General features: G+C 33.7%; 1 protein-coding gene across 3 annotated transcripts; it reads right to left on the bottom strand.

The window, feature by feature from the left end:
* Positions 1-300: 300 nt before the first annotated feature.
* Positions 301-20789, bottom strand: LOC117235777. 3 transcript variants are annotated; one of them, XM_033498110.1, is made up of 29 exons: positions 20453-20789; positions 17712-18170; positions 16998-17351; positions 16499-16670; positions 16047-16325; positions 14593-15660; positions 13414-13563; positions 12903-13295; positions 12503-12704; positions 11871-12421; positions 11108-11199; positions 10732-10880; positions 10197-10307; positions 9108-9452; positions 8387-8601; positions 8050-8162; positions 7740-7884; positions 7485-7585; positions 7219-7394; positions 6798-7084; positions 6459-6666; positions 6151-6334; positions 4475-4687; positions 3896-4021; positions 2936-3097; positions 2412-2561; positions 1971-2202; positions 1044-1223; positions 301-648 (listed from the first exon to the last, which is right to left on the bottom strand). In XM_033498110.1, exons 1-29 carry the CDS (start codon positions 20465-20467, stop codon positions 512-514), a joined length of 6969 nt encoding a protein of 2322 aa, XP_033354001.1. In that variant the 5' UTR covers positions 20468-20789; the 3' UTR covers positions 301-511. The 3 variants fall into 3 exon arrangements, with proteins under 3 accessions (XP_033354001.1, XP_033354000.1, XP_033354002.1); XM_033498109.1 differs by lacking the exon at positions 20453-20789 and adding an exon at positions 20281-20446; XM_033498111.1 differs by lacking the exons at positions 11871-12421; positions 12503-12704; positions 12903-13295; positions 13414-13563; positions 20453-20789 and adding an exon at positions 20281-20446 and having other exon boundaries at positions 348-648.
* Between the last annotated feature and the right edge of the window lie 179 nt (positions 20790-20968).

Genomic DNA, 20968 nt, shown 5'->3' with positions numbered 1-20968 from the left:
AACGAGTATTCTTCAAAGCACCACCACACCAAAACTATGTTAAATACAACATGAACATATTTAAATAATCGAATCCGAATTGCTTTTTTAAACAATTTTAAATTATTTATAGCGATCAAAACTTTTTAAAGAAATTTAATTTTATGACCAATTCTCTTCTGAATATTTTCATACCTTACTTTGTTGATGCGAATTCATGCTAAACTTTGCAACAGATAAATTTGTTTCTTATCTTATAAATGTTTGTTGAAAATTAATATTAAATAATGAAGAATTAATATATTAGACAAATTGTACAAATAATTATGGAAGTTCTTTATTGTTATTAAAATCAAACTACTTAAATAACTAATAATGTTTAACGTAATAATAATTATCCTGTATAATAACTTATATCCACAATGTTAATAAGTATACGATTTAAATATCGCAGACATTTTGTTCAGGTATTTTACGGAACAATTTTTGTCAATAAAATCATGACACAATTTTAGAGATTCCAAATTAGATTTTATCTTCCTGCAAGAGAATCTTTGATTTTTCGATCGATCCATTGACGATAATGAGAAACCCGAACATAAACACCAGGCTTATTGGCTCTTCCACAGTGTTGTCCCCAACTCGTAAGTCCATACAACGTAAAAGCTCCTACATCGAAAGAAAAAAACAAAAAGAAGAAAGATTAATAAATACTGACTATATAAAATATTGATTCTACTATAGTGATTGAATGGAAGAGGATAGTCTTTCTAATAAAAGATTCATTCCTTAAAAACAGAAGACTCGAATTAAAAATTGTAGAACTTTTAATATTCAATTAGCTTTGATTTAGCAGAATACATTTTTAATGATTTGTTGTTCATAAACTACACAATGGCTTGACAATAAACATTCAACTAGACGTATTTACTATTAAAAATATTACTTTTAAAACATGCCTTACAAATGTGTGTAAAATACGAACTTTTTAAATAGTCGTTTCGTTCTATATCGGATACAACATGGAAAAGTTTCATTAATTTGTCAAACTTTCGTAACATTACCGTTGTGTAAGCACACCAATGGTCCACCAGAGTCTCCGTCACAGGTGTCAATACCCTCATCGAGGTATCCGGCACAAACCATTCCATCGCTGATTGCACCCTCGCCATAAACGTGTCCGGCACGACACACGGACTGATCTAATAACGGTATCCAGCCGTATCTCAGATCTTTGGAATGAGCTATACAACAAGCGAGCAACATATTACAGTCTCGAAGGAAATCCTCGAGTTCGTAGAAAATTATTTTAAACTCAATTTGAAGCTGATTATCCATTGAAGCGAGAAAAAATAATTTCGTATCAATAGTTAAAAGATTCACGCTAAAATTTTCTCTGAATTTAGTTTAATATTATTCCGTACCTCTGGAATTTAATTTAATAGCACCTTGATGATTTTATTTTAATCGTTAACCTAATGGTTGATCCATATATTATTAACAATTCTAATATTTTATACCATTTATGATACATAAATATACATCATAGCAGTTTTAATATACGTATACTTTTTAAATAATTTTTATTTTCAAACACATAATATAATATAATATAAACGTATCCTTTCTATATTTTTTTTAAATTACATGTTACTGAGCATTTCAATATTGAAATTAATTGATTGTTATCTTACTGATATATATTATGGTTTATCATTCAGAAAAAAGGTTTATAATAATCTTGTAAAATGCTAAAAAATGGATTATCATAAAAAATTAACTTATCACGTGTGAAAGATAAATTATTTCGTCAACTGATTTATTATTATAATATCATGAATCTAACAATTTATTCATTTTTTATTTATATTTTATTTCGTATTTATATTACTTGAACCCAATGCAATTAAAATTTATTTATTTTTGATGGCAAATCTAATTAAGGAACCATCCACTTAACAGGCTAATGATATCTTTAACGCGCCACTTACTTGATTTCCCAGTCTCGATGCTGCCAAATCCACTAATGCTGCAATTAAGACCTGCCGGATACTCGGTGTTCTCGGATGGCAGGCAAATTGGCATAACATTCTTGCCAAGAGGAATTCCTCGTTTCTTCAGCAACACGAGAGCGATATCGTTGTTCATTCGATGCCCTTTACGGAACTCTTCGTGAACGTAATAATCTTCGATATCGGCGTCGATTTCAGTTCCTTCCGTAATCTTTACGTATTCACATAATCATTACAAAACGTATTTATAATATATTCCAACGTGATTTAAACGTATATTTTAACACGAATAAAATTCTTTCATAATGTTAACGCTGTTAATTTTATACTTGAAAATTATTAGATACGAAAGTATCTATGTAATTTTTCTAATAAATAATTTTTACCTAGGCAGCACTCGGAATGAAAGGTTTTAATTACCTCTGTATTATAATCACCAGCACGAACGAAATAGGTTCCTTTATTGTACCCTTCCAAGCAATGTGCAGCGGTGAGCACATGCAACGGAGAAACAATTACCGCTCCACACCAATGATTCGATCTACTATGTCCTCGTACACGTATACTGGCCTACGAATATTGTCAAAAAAAAATGTTAAAAAGTTACAATAACAGTATTCCACTGTATATAAAAAGATTTATTTTTATATCTCTAGTTAATTCTATAAATTCAGACGTTCGTAATTGGTATTCGAAAAACAGTAAAAAGAAAAGAAATTTTAAGGGAAGTGCAATTGATTACTACAAATTTGTGATACGTAGATTCTATTTAGAATTAATCTATTTTCATAATTTAATAATGTAAAATTATTCAGAATTATCGAAATTTCAATCGATTCAAATTTAAAATCGAATATTCTATCAAAATGCGAGTTAATTAACATCTGTTAGTTTAACGTTAGTAAAACGTAGCTTCTTTCGACTAAGGAAAAAGTCCAATGTACCTGCCAAGGATAGGATCCTTTCGGTGCAATGTTACCTCGCACCACCTTTTCGAATATAAGATCCTCATCCTCATTGAAGTCTTTAAATCGCCTACCGCAATTGGTCGGAAGTATATCATTGATGTCCTTCTCTGGCAAACGCGACACAGTCTCCCAGTGCAACTGCAATTATTTATTCGGTGATTGCATTCGTGGATTAAGCGGACAAAGGAGATGATCAAGGTCAAGGATTCAAGTAAACAAGCCTCGTAATCGTTGCGTAAGCTCATCATTTATTGAACTAAGATTAAGCGCGCTATCGATCGTTTACAAATCTCTCGATAGTTTACTATTACAATATAGCACCGATTGAGCCATTGAGTGTCTTTTTTTAAACTTTAAAAATTATAATAAAATTACATCATAACATTAAAAACTGAAATATGTCAATTTAATTAATAATTAATTAAAATTACATTATACAAAAGTAAGTTTCATTATTGAACTAAGTATTAAGTAACTTTGAAATTTTACCTACTATAGGAGTAAATGTTTTTGAAATTATTTTTATACAATCCAAGTTTCCTTCTGATCGTATATAAAATTTGTTTTTTTTTTAATTAAATCATGAATGTTAGTCTCTACGTCAAACAATAAAATTAAATTAATTTTCTAATCTTTAATTTAGCTATTGAACCTTATCTACGCAAGAGTAAATGTTTCTGCAGCTACTTTTATAAAATCCAAGTCGCAAGTTTGATTGTACAAATTATTAATATAAATTTAACTTTACATATAAGTCTCTACGCCAAGAAATAAGATTAAATTACGAATTGATTCACTAATTTTTAATTTGTTCGCAGCACAGCCATCACTTTAACGTCTACAGCCAGTAAAGGATTTGATTAAATATACATCGAAGGAAATTACGATCTGACTTAGAATTTACGGCCTCTGTCGAGAGAGAATGTTTCAATTTACCTTGGAATCGTTAACGTCTCCAGGTGTACAAATCACACCTGCGTCCTCGTCGTGATTGCAATTATGTTGACCCCAGTGATTGTGCTCGCATCGATACAGCTGGGTCTCGTTTCCGTAACAGAAAACCTTAATCCGAAAAATTTTACACTTAAATAAAATTAAACATGAACGAGAAAGTGTAAATTGCGAATTTTTACAATTTATAAACTAACGACACCTTGTACTAACATGGGGCAAATTAGTAACAACGAAGAAATATTCCTCTCTTTTAAATTGTACAATTATGTAAGTAGCAATATGAATGTAAAAATTTTAAAACGATAGAAAGGAAATATAAATATATATACACTGAGATGAATGAAATTATTCTTGGAAAATATTATTCGATATGAAGTAGTATAAATATAAAAAAGACTTAACAAAGAAGCTACGCGTTATTAGTACAAAACAAAGGACTGCGTATCACCTAAATTAATTGATAATTGATAGAAATAAATGCCTAGAATTTATTTGATATATATTAGAATATGGTGATAATTAAAAAGCTTCCAACACTGTCCTTCGTTTGACAAAACTTACTTCATCCAGCCAAATTGGTCCTTCTCCTGGACCAAAGTAGCCGTCTTTCTTTGAAGTTGCGGGTCCACCGTATCCCAAGGATCTACAAATCACCGTTGCAGTTGCAATTGAGAAATCGTCGTCACAAACGGTACCCCATATACCATGATGACGAACTTCGACCCTTCCTTCTAGTGGCGAACTTCCATTCGCTAAACGAACCTCGAATGGTGCCTAAAATGAACATTTACGCAAAAGTTTTTAAAAATTACTATTAATACGATCGTATAAAAACATTATTAGTATCCGTATATACAACATCAATATTTTCTTTCGTCTTATTTAATAGAATCTCAAATCTGGTAGAATCTTAATTCGCTGTCGTGTTGAAATATTGTAAAAACCATCTAAATTAAAACTCCTAATACTCTAAATTTAATACTCGAAAGAACATCATAACATAACATTTTCAAAAACGTATAAATAATTAATAAAACCCTAAGTGAAAAAGAATCTTAACTCGCTACCTTATTCAAAGCGAATAAAACTCGTCTAAATTAAAACTCCCACCTAGTATCTCAACCTCTACACTTACAAACCATCATGATACAACATATTTTGCGAAAACATACACGCAATCCATATTTCTCGCCAATATTACCCTGAAAATTGATTTGTCGTACCAAATGATTCATACTATCAAACTCATTTTTCAATCACCTGCCAATTCCACGTAAAGAGTCACAGAATAATTCCACCAACGTTGCAAGAAGCAGAAAAGCTTCCACTTTAAAATGCTTTTTGTTTCAAGTCGACACGACTTTCCATTCCTGAGATATCGCCGTTCAAAGCCAGGCGTAATTTTTGCCGCTTTATGCTTCTGTCTCGCTCGCACAGTCGGACCTCTCGCTCGCACGCTTCACTGACCTGACCCACGAATGGGCCATGTGCGCTGGTCAGTGACAGACGTCTAGCCCACTCTTTTTGCTACTGCCGGCCGGGCGTACGCATTGCCACGAAAAAAGGTAGGTCACACCGTCTCCAAGGATTTTAAATCCCATTCATATCATATGTTTTGTACGATATACTTTAAAACGTTATATCTCCGGAACGAATTAAAATATCGATTTGAAACAAAATGGATTTTCAAGAGTATATCTTCCTCTATCTGCTGAGCATGATAAGTTTTTGGTTTTTTATCTTTTTATAAAGGTTTTTCTATAACCAGAGTTAATCTTATATCGAGAAGTTATATCTCCGGAACGAATTAAGATATCGATTTGAAATAAAATGAGTCTTCTAGAATACATTTTTCTATATCGGAGAATGATAAGCTATATTCTTTTTTTTTTTTTTGCTTTTTATTTTTGCAAAAGTTTTTTATGATCGCAGATAATATTATATCGCAAGTAGGTTTACCGGTATTTGTTAACGCGTAAAGTTTCTGTGCTGATTAAGAAAATTGCTACGGGCAATAAGACCTTTACAAGCTGTATTAACAATAAAATTATCGATGAATGAAGCGTACAATTTGTACGAAAGAAGACAAGATGAATGAAATACGAAAAAAGAAATAACGCGAAGAAAAAAGATATCTTTGTATAAATGTTTATAAAAGACGTAAATAGTAACTTCCAATAAACGTCGAAATTTTTTAATATCAAAATTTACGTTTACAAATTGCTAATTCTACTCACGTTGCAATGTTCAGCACTCTCATCCGAACCATCCGGACAGTCGACAACCTCGTCGCATATAAACGCTGTTGGAATACACGCCGGACTTTTGTCGCACTTCCAGTGACCCTCCTGACAAGTATTAACTGCAGTCTTACAAACGATACCTACTGCTTCTTCTGGTTGGCAATCATGCACACCCCAGCTATAAAATGAATCAGAATTTTTATTAAAAAATTCAAACAATTGGATTTTTTACTTAATCGAATTTGCTAGAGTTTCTATGTGATGTATATAGGATATTTTACGATGATTTAAATTAAAATTACCCATCAAAATCGCATTCACGTAAAGAAGTCTCGTTGCCTCGACATTTCAATTGATCTACCATGAATCTGGTGGCTGGATTCATATTTCCAAAGAATCCCCCTGGCGTAACTTCCAGGGCACCAAGACCAAAACCAAGCTCTTTGCAAATTACCTCGGCATCGATCATTCCAAACCCATCGTCGCACACTTGTCCCCAAACACCCAAAACTGCAAAAATTGTTTACGTATAGTTAAGGGTTGATTTTAAAATAGATAAATTTTTTAGAAAATATTATTTTTTGTCATTTTTATACTTGATCATCTTCAGCGTAAAATTCAATGCACAATGATTTACTTACTTTTAACTTCAACTCTGCCTTCGTAATCATTTTCCGAACCAGCCAACCGAATCTGATAATCTAAATTTTCTACGGTACAAATGCTTTCATCGCTACGATCATTGCAGTCATTTTTTCCATTGCACACTTGTGTTTTATTTATACACTTGCGGTTCTCACACACGAACATTCCATTGCAATCGATGCTTCTATCCTTCATTTCATAGTAATCGTATTCTTTGTTAGGTTGCAAGGATCCTGTCATTCCCACGTTGCTGTCGCTTAACAGACAAATATTTCCTGCTGCCCTGGAAGTAAAATACATCTTTAAAATATTAAAAATTGCACACTCTATGTTTATATATATATTGTGCAATTTTTAAAGTTCAATTGTTCCTACTATGGCAAATTTGGACTTAGCGGTTAGTAACCTTGTACTTACTTATGTGCAAAGGATCGACAGGTAAAATCAGCCTCTTTGCATCTAAGGGCGCACGTCTTCAACGGTGTGTTCAACCACTTTTGAACGTCGTACCCTTCTAATTTGTGCTCGGAATACTTTTGAAAAAAGTCCATGTGTGAAACGCAATCTCTTTCGTCTGCTCCATTTGTGCAATCCTTGAAATATATCCAGAGGTCAGTATATATTGCTAATTCATACCACTGTTACTTAATTTCGATTCTATTTTAGTATGGTATATTATGTACTTCTTCTCCATCGCAAACCCATGGTGAAGGAATACACTCTTCTGGCATACATTCGAAATGCTTAGGCTTGCATCGACCCGTTGTAAGTGATCTCTGAGAACCTGCAATTAAACAATTAAACGTAGATGTTAAAAATAAGACGTACAAGAAAACCTGACATAAAGAATTATTAAGCATAATATTAGCAACGAAAATTAGAAATTAATATAACGAAAAATTAGTAGTGTCATGCGAATTTTATTATACAAAGCATACCTGTATTTCCACAGGGTGGAATATCACAATGCTCTTGTTCTCCCCGTGATCCCGTGTAACACCATGGCCTACTTTCTCTGTTTGGATTTGGATTTCTACAGTAATTGTGGCTTTTCAATTTTTCTCGTACATCTTGATTAAGAACCTAAGACACATAATTTATTGTAACTCTCACGTACATTGTAATCATAAAAGAATATATATGATTAAGTATCTAAAACAATCTCTTCTCATTTCTCAGATTTAGATGAAGAAGAGTAGAAAAATATAAAATATCGTGGGAATAGGTGTAACGAATATAAAAACTAACATGAATTGCGAGTGAGTGAGCAACTCTCGGATCACTCCATGACAAACAATCCTTCCCTGACGCTGACATATTCGCATTTCCAGCATACTGATTTCCTTTTCCATAAATGCAACCTAAAAACAATGAATAAAAGCTAAATACGATTGACAGAGAAAAATAATTAACGAACAGAAATAAATATTAATTTATAATAATTCGTAATAATAATAATGTTATTTTAAGTAAGAAAGTTCTCTCACTGTTACAAGCATAAAATTTCCGTGTACATCTTCGGCTAAATAGTTAATTGAGAATCAAGAGGCCAGTTAATGTATTAATTAAAAAGTAAAGTTCGTACCAATGTCGTCGTAGGGCCTCTCGCAAATGTAAGAGTGACCCTTAGCAGAGGAAGCACAGTCCTCGGCATCCCAAAAGAAGTAATCAGCAAGGCAAGTCGAGTCTGGCCTCTCGTGACATGGAAATTTGCGCTTCATTACGATACAAAGAGGGCGAATACCCGTGAACGGAGGATGTTTCTTATCCTCCATCCAACCAGGCCACCATTTCGTAAACCTAGTTACAATCAATTGGTATAAGATGTCAATAACCGTGGGTACAATGTTCGTATTTGTGAAATAGTTGAATTCCTCGTTTCAAAATTAAATAAATAAATAAATATATAAATATTTTTAACTTATGATCTTAAAAAATATCCATTTAATTTTGATTTCAATTTTACGAATGATAAGACGATGGATCGACTTGATAACGCAAGCTATACAGTATACTTATACGTTTGAAAAGAATTGCAAACCATTGGCAAAAATTACATGTAGGCAAAAATTCAAATTTTTAAGGAAGATACCAAATGTATATGAAGAAAGTTTTGAAGATTTTGAAATTTCAGGCGAGAAGGCTTGATAAGGATTCAGAATTCGAAAAATTGCGAACTCTTACAAGAATTTATAAACTGTATCATAATTCGATGTAAGCGACGTTCTCGAACTTAGTCATTTGATGAAAGATATCGACCCTTACTGAATGAAATGTAATTTTAAAAATCAAGATAAATAATGTACCTAAATTTCGCGCGAGAAGAATCTTCCCAAAGCCACAGGGTACGGTTCAAAGTAGTCAAACCAACGCCGGAAGTCATTATCGACGTGACTTCCGGTCGCGTTTGCAAGACCCATTCAGAAATGAAATTGTTCTCCGCTTGGCTGGTAATATCGATGAGTCGTGACTGTCTCTGCGTGCAATAATCGAATGCTTCCTGGTGGTTTAAACCACTCTCCGGTTCAGCTAAGTGATAACATTGTCCTTCGTATGGTATCTCATCCTTACGACAGTGAGAGATGCGATTTAGTACACATCTCACACCAATCGCGTCCCTCTCCACGCGACATTTTTGCTCATGAGTAAATCTGGAAGTCGAAGAATAAAATTTTTGTGTTATTGGTTTAGAAAATGTATATTTAATAATAAATGTTCAGTACATCGATGAGATCATAGAGAAAAGCAAGTTGCAAATATCTTGGATCAATTTGATTGATTTAAAATTATATAAATTCCTTTAGACATATTGATTATATGTAAAGTTGTTCCTCGCTTATTATAATACTCAAAATTAAGAAATTTTTTAAAATAATGCTAGTAATGATTGTTTGATTTTGTTGAGTTACCCTGATAATATGATTTAAATATTACAATACGCTGTTAAGACGGATATGAAAAATTAATTTTATCTTCAAGAACCAACTTCAAAAATGTTCCCAGTCTTGATACTGGAATAAGTAAACATATTGCATTCGCAATTATGTTATATTTAAAAATCATCCATAATTACTATTATTATCGCATTAAATCTAAACAGAGAATTTTTAATGCAATAAAACGTCATAAAATCGGAACAAGTACTGTACACACAAGAACTACAAGCAATAAATCTGTCTTCTAAATCAATATTTTTTGTCGAAATTCACAACTCAGCAATGAAATTTCTCAATTCCAGATTACATTTTCAAAAATGTTTTCTCGAAATTTCTAAGAACGTATCGTTCGTAATATGCTTCAACGATTTACGCAATATTTGTTTGGAATATCAGCGACGTCAGAAATTTCTTATCTGAAAAAGATAGTAAAGAATCGTCATGGGCATGGCGCCTTACTTGCACGATTGAAATTTGCCCTCGTTGCCTTGACACGAGACAGAATTTGCGGCGATCCAAGTTGGCACTCCGTTTCGAGTATTTCTCCCTTGCCAAGCCATCTCGGCGCCTCTGTAAAGAACAATGGAATTTTTATCACTTCGTGTTCACGCATTCATGTATTCCATGTTGTTGCAGAATTTCGTATGAGCAACATACATTTTAACAAATTATTCTTATATGGTACATCGTTATACTATATGTGATATATTGAAGAATTTTTGAAAACGGAAAATGTAAACGTAAATCGAAGATATACATACGCAATATAAATGAGAGTGATAAGGAATGCGAAATAAAATCAGAATTCTTATAAGTGCAGAAGTAATTTTCACTGTCGTGCAACTTAAATTAGTATAAAGAGGAAAATACAAAATAAATAACATTTTTATAGAATTATATCGTAGGAATATTTTTCAGTACCTTAGAATTTAAGTAAATATAAAATGAGAATGGGAAATAAATTTTATCAATTCGAATGTATATTATAAAATACCTGTAATATCCAAGTTGTTTGCATACAACATGTGCTTCCTTCAAAGTCCAGCTGTTTCTCGCATCGCAAACGATTCCCCAACCAGGATTCGTACCTTGAACTTCAACATATCCATCGTGAGGTCCAGAACCCCCTCTAAGTCGAATCACCTGAGAATACGCAAATTATATTACTAAGAATAAGATACATTCACAGGCTGAAAGACATTCGTAGAATTTGAAGAAGATATTTTCACTTAACCATACAGTAACAAAACGCATAATTGAAGCAAAGAAGATCTTGTTTTATACGTTGAAAATTAATTACATGCTGTATCTCAAGAATGAAATATTTATATAATAACGATTGTAATGTTGATAAAAATACTAAATCATACCTGACCGGAAATTGGTGTTGGCAAAGTAGTCTTTTTGGAGTGATCTATCGGTTCTACTGGTGGAATGTAGTACGATGGGAATGGTGGCTCTTCTGTAAAATAATATTTCCACTTTAAGTATTGCATTATGATTTATAAAACTGTGGGACAACTATACCTTATCATTTTTATACATAGTCAAAAATTCCTGTATTTAAATTAATTAATAGTATTATATAAGATATCCCGTAAGTATAACGCGATATGTGTCAATTCTTTCTCTTACTTTCTTCTTTTTTTGCCTCGGTATATTAATTGAGAATAAAATTACCGAAACCAAAAAACTAAATAATCAACTTAAACTATCATATGCACTAAAATGTTATTAAAATTTCAAATTGATTCAAGCGCAATGTCAAAAGATCATTCCGAAAGCAACTCATGCCAAAAGCCAATCAACTATGTAAGAAACTCAATTGTATAAAATGTGAATCAAAAACTTACCTATATCTTGCTGAATTTCTAGTTGAAACGACTGTAATCTTCTTTAAAAACATGAATCAATAGACTGCGGACTTTTATACAATTTCATTTTTTTACGAATAGAACTAGTGAAACGAAACCTATACATCGATTTGTTTCGTCCACTAGAAATTATGACGAATACCTCGCTTTGGATATTTTATACATTTTTGTATGTTACATGCATCTCTGAGTTTTTGCGCTGTTAAATTCGTCATAAATGCATAAAAATCCGCGACCTATAAATCAACATTAAACTTACTTTCTTCAAACGGAGCGGCCTCGATATTAAAAAGGTCTAGATCCGAATTCTTCTTATTAATTTTCATAACAGCGGTAGACTCGGTAGCAGCCTGAGTTTTATTCTCATAAACCAATACCGGCTTCCAAACTTTCTTATCATCCAACAAGTCCACGTCAGGTTCGTAATCAGGCTCAATGATATCTGGATAATCGTTGCTCGGAGGATTTTCATTCTCTATCCACACAGTAGGCAGGTTCGAATCAGTCGTCGTAATTATTTTATCTTCAGTTGTACCGGTACTCTTCTTTTTCTTCTGCGGTGAAATTGACGCGTACGTCTCTGGAATTCGTTGAGTCGTACTACTGACAGTGGAAGGCAAATCACTGGATCGATCACTGGATTCTTCGTACGGTGGTTCGAGATTACTCGATGGAACGAGTGGATATTGGCCAGTGACGTTTGGTATGAAATTTGGAGAAGTCAGTTGATTTCTGATTGTAAAATTTGGATTAAAATCGTGGTCTGTTGGTTCGATGAGCGGTGGTTGAAGTTCGAAGGATGGAGCAGGTAGTTGAAGTTCGAAGGATGGAGCAGGTGGTTGAAGTTCGAAGGATGGAGCAGGTGGTTGAAGTTCGAAGGATGGAGCAGGTGGATGTTGCCAACCAATGGAAGACGTTTTGTTCGTCTGAACAGGTTCATATGGCGGTTGCAAATAGATAGATGGTACTGGTGGATAATAATTATCGCTTCGTGAGAAATTTACTAAAAGAGGAAAGAGCAAGGACCAGTTGAGAGTTGGATATGGTGGCTGAAGATTCGTTGACGGCACGAACACGTGGTTGTAATTAGTACCTGTTAAATAGAGACCATTTGTTACCATGTTTCAGGTTTTTTGACGTTTCTGTATCGCGTTATCTTTACAGCAAGAGTGCAACGTGAGAATTAAAAATAATAATCTACGAATTCTAATTGAATTTCAACAATAAAGAGAAATCACGTTGTTGATTTATATTGTCATGAAAAGATTAACGAATTAAAAATAAATATTACCAGATCCTGCTAAATCTCCAGAACTTGTAAAATTCGTGTAACTCGTCAATTTTGGACGTCGAGGATTATTCCCGTAAGAATATGTATTTTGAGTTTGTGACTCGCCATTGGATTCAGGTGGACGATTAACTGAAGTAATAGGTGGTGGCTGAAGAACTGCAGGTGGTATGTGATCAAAATTCGTCATTTGAGAGTTAACGTAGAGATTCTCATCGTTTTTGCTGAATTCATTCGGCCCACGAAGATCATTAGGCCTGTAAGTTTTCGTTTTCGAATGGCCTTGATTCACTTCGATTTCCTTCGTGATAAAATGACCTCTTGTGCCATTTATATTCACGTATATGCCATTTGGATAAGAAAGTTTCGTTGAATTGAAAGAAACAGTTTTTACTCCTACAATAAAAATTGATAAAATTATACAGAGGGAAGGTCCGTTTTGTTACGAACTGTTCAAATGTCAAATGCTATATTGGAACTTCAAAGGGTTAAAGTACATTAAATTGTACCCTACCTGGCCCATGTTGCCCTTTACCATGCAGAAAAATATTCATTTTCGACGCCCATGCATCTAACTTTGAATCTGCTTGCTTATCAGCTGTGCTCTGATAAATATCTGTTCTAGATCCCCAATCACGAACCTTGCCATCCTCGGTAGTAGGACCTGAAAGAAAAGATATTCTTAAAATTGTTTATTATTTTATGTTACTTACCCAGTAAACAGTAACAACTTCAAAACACCCAGCAAGGCAATATATTGACAAATACGTATGTTGTTTGTTTCCCCTCTTTCCGACATCTTCATTCAATCACGTGATTTGTTATAAAAAAAAAGTATAAATAAAGTTTAAATAATTATATTATTTTGTTATAGTTTGTTAAAATATTTACCTGCTTTATGACAATCGTAAAATCGATCAACGTCTTGATTCGCCCGAAATAAAGATTATAGTAATGAGTTATAGTATTATAATTTTACTTACGACTTGTCGCAAGAGAATTCCTTTAGATGCGTTTTTAATCTACGTATAATACCGTCCCAGTGTTTTTACCTAAACTTTTTAGTCGTAAGATTTTTTTATTTTAGTGGATGACGTAAATCAGGATGATTCAATGATGAATAAGAATTAAATGTTCATACTCATAATGTAACAAAACATGCTACGAGAATAATAACCCTCATGCATCAGGCCCTATGTGGATTTTTATTTCACTTAAACATGCTTCATTCGAAAGCTCCAGAAAGCAAAATATTCGAGCAAAAAAGCGAATAAACGAATGATCGTTAAGTAATAAACATAACAATGCCGAACAAATATTGAAACAATTAATAGAAAATAAATAAAATGTCTCATATATGTACGCAGTATCTATATGCGTGTAACTTTTGTATACATTTTTTAATTCGTTTTAAAATTCAATATAATCACGATAATCGTGTCTAGAGTGCGAATGTTTATGGATTTATGGGAAATTTCAAAGTGTACAAATGTACAGAACGATAATATACAAAGATATATAAAATATCCACAATATACCTAGTGGGTGACAAATTTCAAAAAATGTCGTATAACGTACGATATATATTCATAAAAAATTTCTATAGTAAGCATACAAATACTTTTACGAGCCACTGTGTCAGTCAATCAACCCACGTCACACAAAGTTTAAAGAAAAAAGAATTAAAAATCACCTTGATCCCAGCGTCGATTCTGATTCTGATTCGGCATCTGTCCTGGACCGTATTGACTCCAACTGCTAAGATTAAACCTATTTCCTATTGGCACTGGTTGCCAGCTTGTCCTATTCTCCACAGTTTGTACATTGAATCTCGAATTGTCATCCACTGACGATTGAGAGTTACCATCAACGTAAACATTTGGGATGACCGTTTGATCAGATCCCGACTGAGGGAATTCAGGACCACTTCTCCCGTACTCCTGCCTGTTAGGTGTGAACTCTTGGCCTTGATTCACATTAACATGACCTCTGTTAGGAGAATAATCGAATCTTCCATCGGAAGTCTTATGATCCTCAGTCTGATCAAAAGGAGGCTGTTGCGTCTGTTGACCAGATTCTTCTCCATGCCATGGAAAACTAGGAACAGCCTCTGGTATACCTTTGTTATTATGATGATAATGATGATGCTCGTGTTGATATCCATGATTAGAATGCCAGCTTCCAGTCTCACTTTCTTGGTCTCCGGGTCTTTGAGGAAACGAGTGACCGTTTGGAGGCGCAGGCTGTTGCGATTCAGTGTTTTTATTGGGATCGTAAATTGGTCCGTGCGGATAGTGATGGTGATGATGGTAATGGTGATGAGGCCTATTATTATAATCGTTCTGATCAATCGGTCCGTGATTGTGATGGTGCCATTGGAAATGTGGATAGCCTGAACTTGATGTATGACCCCATTGACTATGACCTTTGTACCGATGGTGTTCATTAGAAGATCCATAATGTGTGTTGGTATTAGTAGGAGGTTGACCTTGAGAATAGGGTGGCATGGCAGTCGTCCAAGCACCTGGTTTCCAGCTTGGTATCCACGTCGGTCTTAAAGAATCCCAATCTGTTCCTGAAGGAGTTATTGTTACTGGATGATTGGGATAACCGTGTGAGTAACCTGGTCTGTAATGACCCTGTGATGTGTGGTTGTGATGGTTAGTATACTGCCAAGTACTGGAGTCTGTGGAACCGTGGGACGACCAGGGTTTGAAGGTGGTTTGTGAACCGACTGAGTGTTGCGTTTGCGATGGTTTATCTGCGTTAAAATAAATTGTATGTTTATTGTACTTTATAGGAGAGTATTGTTTACTATTAAAAAGGGATTTGAAATAGTTTTCAATTAATGAACTAAGTAGTATAATTTTATTAAATAAAATAACGATAGGTAAAATAACAAATAATAATTATAGATAAAATTAAATAGTATAACTTTTAGAGTCAGTGCTAACAAATATCTCGAATTTGACAATTTTCGAAATATGCCACTCTTCTAATAAACAGACCAATCCCTTGAGATTACTAGGATGTCATTATATTAATATTGGTATAATTGATATAGTGGTATAATATTAGTATAATACCAATATGATAATGGAATAATATTAAAGTACTTATAATATGGTTTATAATAATATAGTATACCTTTGCTGCAACCAGGTACATTGTACGGCCAATCGCAGACAGAAATTACAGGATTGAAGGCTGTACCGGGTCCACAATCCATGATAAACGTTCCACCTTTCACACATTGAAGAAATTTGTTACATGTATCTGGGTGGGGCAGCAATCCTGTATAATCAACAGGACAAGAGATTTTCCTCGATTGTTCAGTTGTATGGGATTGCAGTCTTCCGTTTCCATAGTCTTCGTAATCGGGAGGAACCATTGGTGTCGTAACCTCTTCTTTAGATTTTAGCGCATCTATTTGCCAAAGGGTTATTGATATTGTTGAATTAATTCTTAATATTGATTCATTGTCTATGTTATTGAGTTAATACACACGAGAAATGTCGTTTCTCTGAAGTTCCAAACTTTTATATTTAAATTTTTAATCTAATATATTTTTATAACTGTTACCTTGTTATAATTATTACCTTCGCAGCCCCTTACGTTGTGCGGCCAATCACAGACACTCGCGGAAGGATTGAACACAGTACCAAGACCACAATCCATGATATACGTAGCCCCGTTTACACATTGTAAGAATTTTGTGCAATCCGAGGCATGTGCTATCAAACCTGTTATATATGGTGGACATCGTGGTTCCTGTAATTAAAATTTAGTATCACTTTCTAATTATTTAGAAATTATATTCTGAAAGTAGGCGTTTCAGTCTTTAATTAATTACTCCTAAATAATTTAAATAAAAATTTAATCGAGTTCTATTATCACTGACGGATATAATAGACTAAATCTTCTCTCCTAAAACAAACATTATAATTAATATTTTGTAATTTTTAAAGTGACTGAAATAAGTCTTACCTAATTAATTTTATACTAATACTTTTTTCAAATTAATTTGAATAATTCAGCAATAATCGATAGCATTTACCAACTAAACAAATTATTTATTTAGAGGTATTAATTACTGACCTGTGGTCTTCCGTGCCCGCTGTAACCCTGATGACTACCAGACAGCAATGGTTCGCGACTTCCTGAAGAATCCAAATGCTCATTCGATGGAAAATCAGCCACTTCTCCGCCATAACACTTGACTTTGTGCGGAAAATCGCATTCCAATGTGTCTGGATTGAAAAGAGTACCAGGGGCACATGGTTGAACAAAAGCTCTACCCTTCCAACAGTTTACGAAGAATTTACAATCAGGAGGATACACGAATTGCCCAGTGGAATCGAGTTCCGGACATTGGACACCCCGTTTAGCGTCGTATCGAGCCACTGTGGATTTTTGAATCGTTGAAATAAGAATTTTTTCTTTCCGGGGTTTCTGGAAAAATTATACAAAGTTTACGATTATACTCTTAAAGAATATATTCTTCTTTAGATTTTTCTTTCTGTAAAGAATTTAATGTTTTATTGAATATATTTTTTATTCGATCGAATGTAATTCGTAGTAAATAAGAGCAAAGACAGAAAATAAAAGATAGATTATAAAAGTTGTAGAAAGAGTTTTTCGAAACTTGAAATCCTTTCTTAATATTAAAAATTTAGAATTTAAGCAATTGACTCCAGAGGAAGAAGATAATGTTTCAATATCATTAAGGGAAGAGAAGATTCTCTAAAGACTAGAGTATTTTTGCAATGTTTAAAGTTTAGAATTTAAATAAGAAAAAAGTGAATATATTACTGTGCTATCAGCAGGTACTCCTTCGTAAAAATCCTGGTCATCCTTTATTGTCATCTGGAAATCATTTCCTTTCGAGGCTTTCTGTTTCTCCCCTTTGTCTTTTCCCTTTTCCAAATCATCAGAATCCGGAAAAAGTTTTTTATTTTCCTGTTGCTCGAACTGACCGTACTCCAAGGAAGAACCAGCATGTTGATCGAAATTTGTCGTACTTTGAGAATCATCCGCGACCTCTGTCCTTTGCTCGATATCACTTCCCTGATTTCTTCTCCAAGGACTCCACGTTTTTGCTTCAGCATCTATCACATACGGTTCCCTGGAAGCAGGATTTTCTGGATCTTTCTGCCATTTTGGAGAACGCGATAAATCTTCGTTAGAATCGACTTTGCCAGGCGTATACCAAGGAAGCACTGACTCTCTTCGTTTCGGCGGTTTTGTCGTTATTTCTCTGCGATCGTAGATCTATTTGTAAATGAAAAATGAAGGAAAATGTGTGAAATAAATTATGAAATATCGCATTAACACTGCTGCGGTCCTTCGATGTTTATGTTGTAATTTAGCACTTGTTTTGACATGGGAAATTTCATTCTTTTAACATGGGAGAAGCACGTAATAAACGTAGAATGTATTGCCATAAGAAAGGAGATATACGCAGATAGTAATATGCCTGAAATTGTAAAATCGAGAAAATATTGATGAGTAATAATCCTTAGACCAAATATTAATCTCATTTAATCTGATCAGCTTGAATCCTTTATTTTCCTAAATTAATTATTACATGTATAATATATTAATAAGCATTTGATTTGACATTAAGACTATTATTAAAAAATGTATATATTGTTATCAAAATATTTTGTAAACAATGATAGATTTATGTCAGATAATAATAAAGTACTTTAGGAAATTACACATCAAATACGCCACATTATACAATTTACAAACTTGATGAATTTCGAATTAACGTCACTTAATCAATTTCCAGCTCTGTAACAACTGTTCACAACAAGAGACAATACTATGTGAAATCAGATATTATTACACGATTATTATATTTCATTTTGCTTTTAACTTTTTATTAAAAAAATATAATCACAGGGACGAATAAAATGAATCATCATTGAGATTCACTACCAGAAACATCTTATGTTATATTTTTCTGTTTGAATCGTTACAGACTACATTCTTTACTTTTATCGTCCACCTTATCAGCGCTTATCTCGTCAATACACATTAATAAGCTACTTCTTTTCTACGACGATCATCAGTGCGAACGAAAAACAGGAACTGCGTAGAAGTATACGTAAAACAACACATTGTCGTGATTTAGATCTCTTTCGAGAATTAAATTTTAATCTACACTACATGTATCTTAATTTAACTGTTTAATTGTAAAATAATCATTTTGTGAACATCAGATTTTATTCTTTGTAATATTTTCGCTCGATACTAGACAGAACTGTCATATTTGTCAATTCTTGACTTCAATCAAATACAACAAATTCACAGGAAAACACCCAACTATTAAAACATCAGAAATTGCTCGTAACTATTTTCAAAATTTCAAATTCATTCGTTGCAATATTTTTGCTCGCCAACAGAATACTTGATAAACTTTTTTACTAATTTTTTACTACTTACAAATTATTTTAAATACTTTCTTAAAATGGACATGAAGGAGAAACCGAAAGAAATCTCTCCAAAACGAGTCAGAAAAAAATTATTCAACTGTAGCAGAAAAAAATGTAGGAAGAAGACAGGAATAAAAAATCTTTTCTTAAATCATGCGCAATATTTGTACATTACCGTTCATAATTATTCGAACGATTTCAAAAATTAATGGGCACTGTTTAAATAATTGATGTTTAGGATGTTGGTTAATTTTTAACCAATGATACGATCAAAATAGAATCTAACAATTTTACTTTACAGACTACGAAAGTTTATATAAATTCATATTTGTACAAAGGAAAATAACGAAATGAAGCCTAGACAGGTTTGTTTCATCCATTGAATTTTGTAACAAATAACTGGATATTTTATATATTTGTGCATTTTTATATCGCGTTGTTGGGAAAATTCGTAGAGAAATTTAAAGACAATTTTAGGTACGATAACATAAGTATGTAACTTTTTCCTTAGTTTTATCCTACGTACAAAATGATTTCGTGAGACCTTTTCCGTAAAACTTTTCGTTCTTTTTAGCAACATACCTATTGTACGTTTCTCCAGTACCCTTAAATTCCCCATAAATGAATAAACATACGCGGTCTAATAATTATATTATAATTATAACACACAATCACGTCACGTTACAACAAAACATGAATGCATTATTTATCATGCTTTGCATTGTATATAATAATAATATAAGAATAAAAAGAAAGTAATTTATAATTTAATAGACGTGTCGTTCGAATAATAACGAGCGGTACCGTACACGTGACCACGTCAGAGAAAATCGGCTCTTGGAACAGACGATGATCTTCCGGTGAGGTGTTAAAATCACGTGACCGTTCAAGTATCAATCCAATGGTAAAGAACAAGAGAAGAAGGGAGAAAGAGCACGTACCGCGTGTGTGACAACGACGACGAAACAGAGAACAGCTAGAGCAACGAGAAAACGACCGGTATACCGCGACATCATCCTCGACGCTTTGACGATACTGCTGGCATTACGGCAAGCTGACCCGGTTTTCCTTATGAAACTGTAGTTCGCGTTCACAATTGCGTCCCATACTTACCGAGAAGCTGCACATAGTCGGCGTTCTTCGGAGAAAACGAGCTGCGCCACGATGGACGGAAAGGGTTATCGGTCGCAGAGGTCGAGGGTCAATGCAGAAATCAGCCGCTGGGAAAAAGAATCTCAGGCTGACGCAAAGGAACGAGCAAGATGACGAATAATCGAAACGGTTCGAGCGAGACCGGCTGGCACAACTGGAGAAAAAGAGAAAAACTTCATCGCGTTGGGTTGAAGGAAGACGAACGAACGTGCTTTTATCAACATGCTAATAAAGCGAGTGCACACAGAACTGTTTGCCAATTGACTCCAGAGTGAACAAATTGGCCCTCGTTGACAACGATCAGACACGAGGGCTGATAAAGAGGCCGACTGTGCGGCTGCAAACACTACACCAGCGGAAATACGAAAGGAGAAAGAGACGGAGATGATGATTCACTTTTATTTTTTCAAGGGTTTGATGAAGGGTTTTTCAAGGGTAGATGAACGAATGATCGTTCGAGCGAATCGATCTTTTAAG

This window comes from Bombus vosnesenskii, unplaced genomic scaffold (genome assembly GCF_011952255.1).
Source record: "Bombus vosnesenskii isolate JDL3184/JDL3185 unplaced genomic scaffold, Bvos_JDL3184-5_v1.1 scf7180000013319, whole genome shotgun sequence".
Lineage (NCBI taxonomy): Eukaryota > Metazoa > Arthropoda > Insecta > Hymenoptera > Apidae > Bombus > Bombus vosnesenskii.
The sequence above is the reverse complement of the archived record's forward strand: the minus strand, read 5'-3'. Positions and strand labels throughout refer to the sequence as shown.

What these genes read in the sequence shown, in the direction of transcription:
- LOC117235777 (XM_033498109.1), bottom strand. Translation starts at nt 20,355, where the DNA reads ATGATGTCGCGGTATACCGGTCGTTTTCTCGTTGCTCTAGCTGTTCTC. An exon ending in CTCACTCACTCGCAATTCAT is followed by an intron (nt 7,885 to 8,049) that starts GTTAGTTTTTAT and finishes TATGTGTCTTAG; the next exon opens with GTTCTTAATCAAGATGTACG. An exon ending in AAGGATCCTATCCTTGGCAG is followed by an intron (nt 2,562 to 2,935) that starts GTACATTGGACT and finishes CAATATTCGTAG; the next exon opens with GCCAGTATACGTGTACGAGG.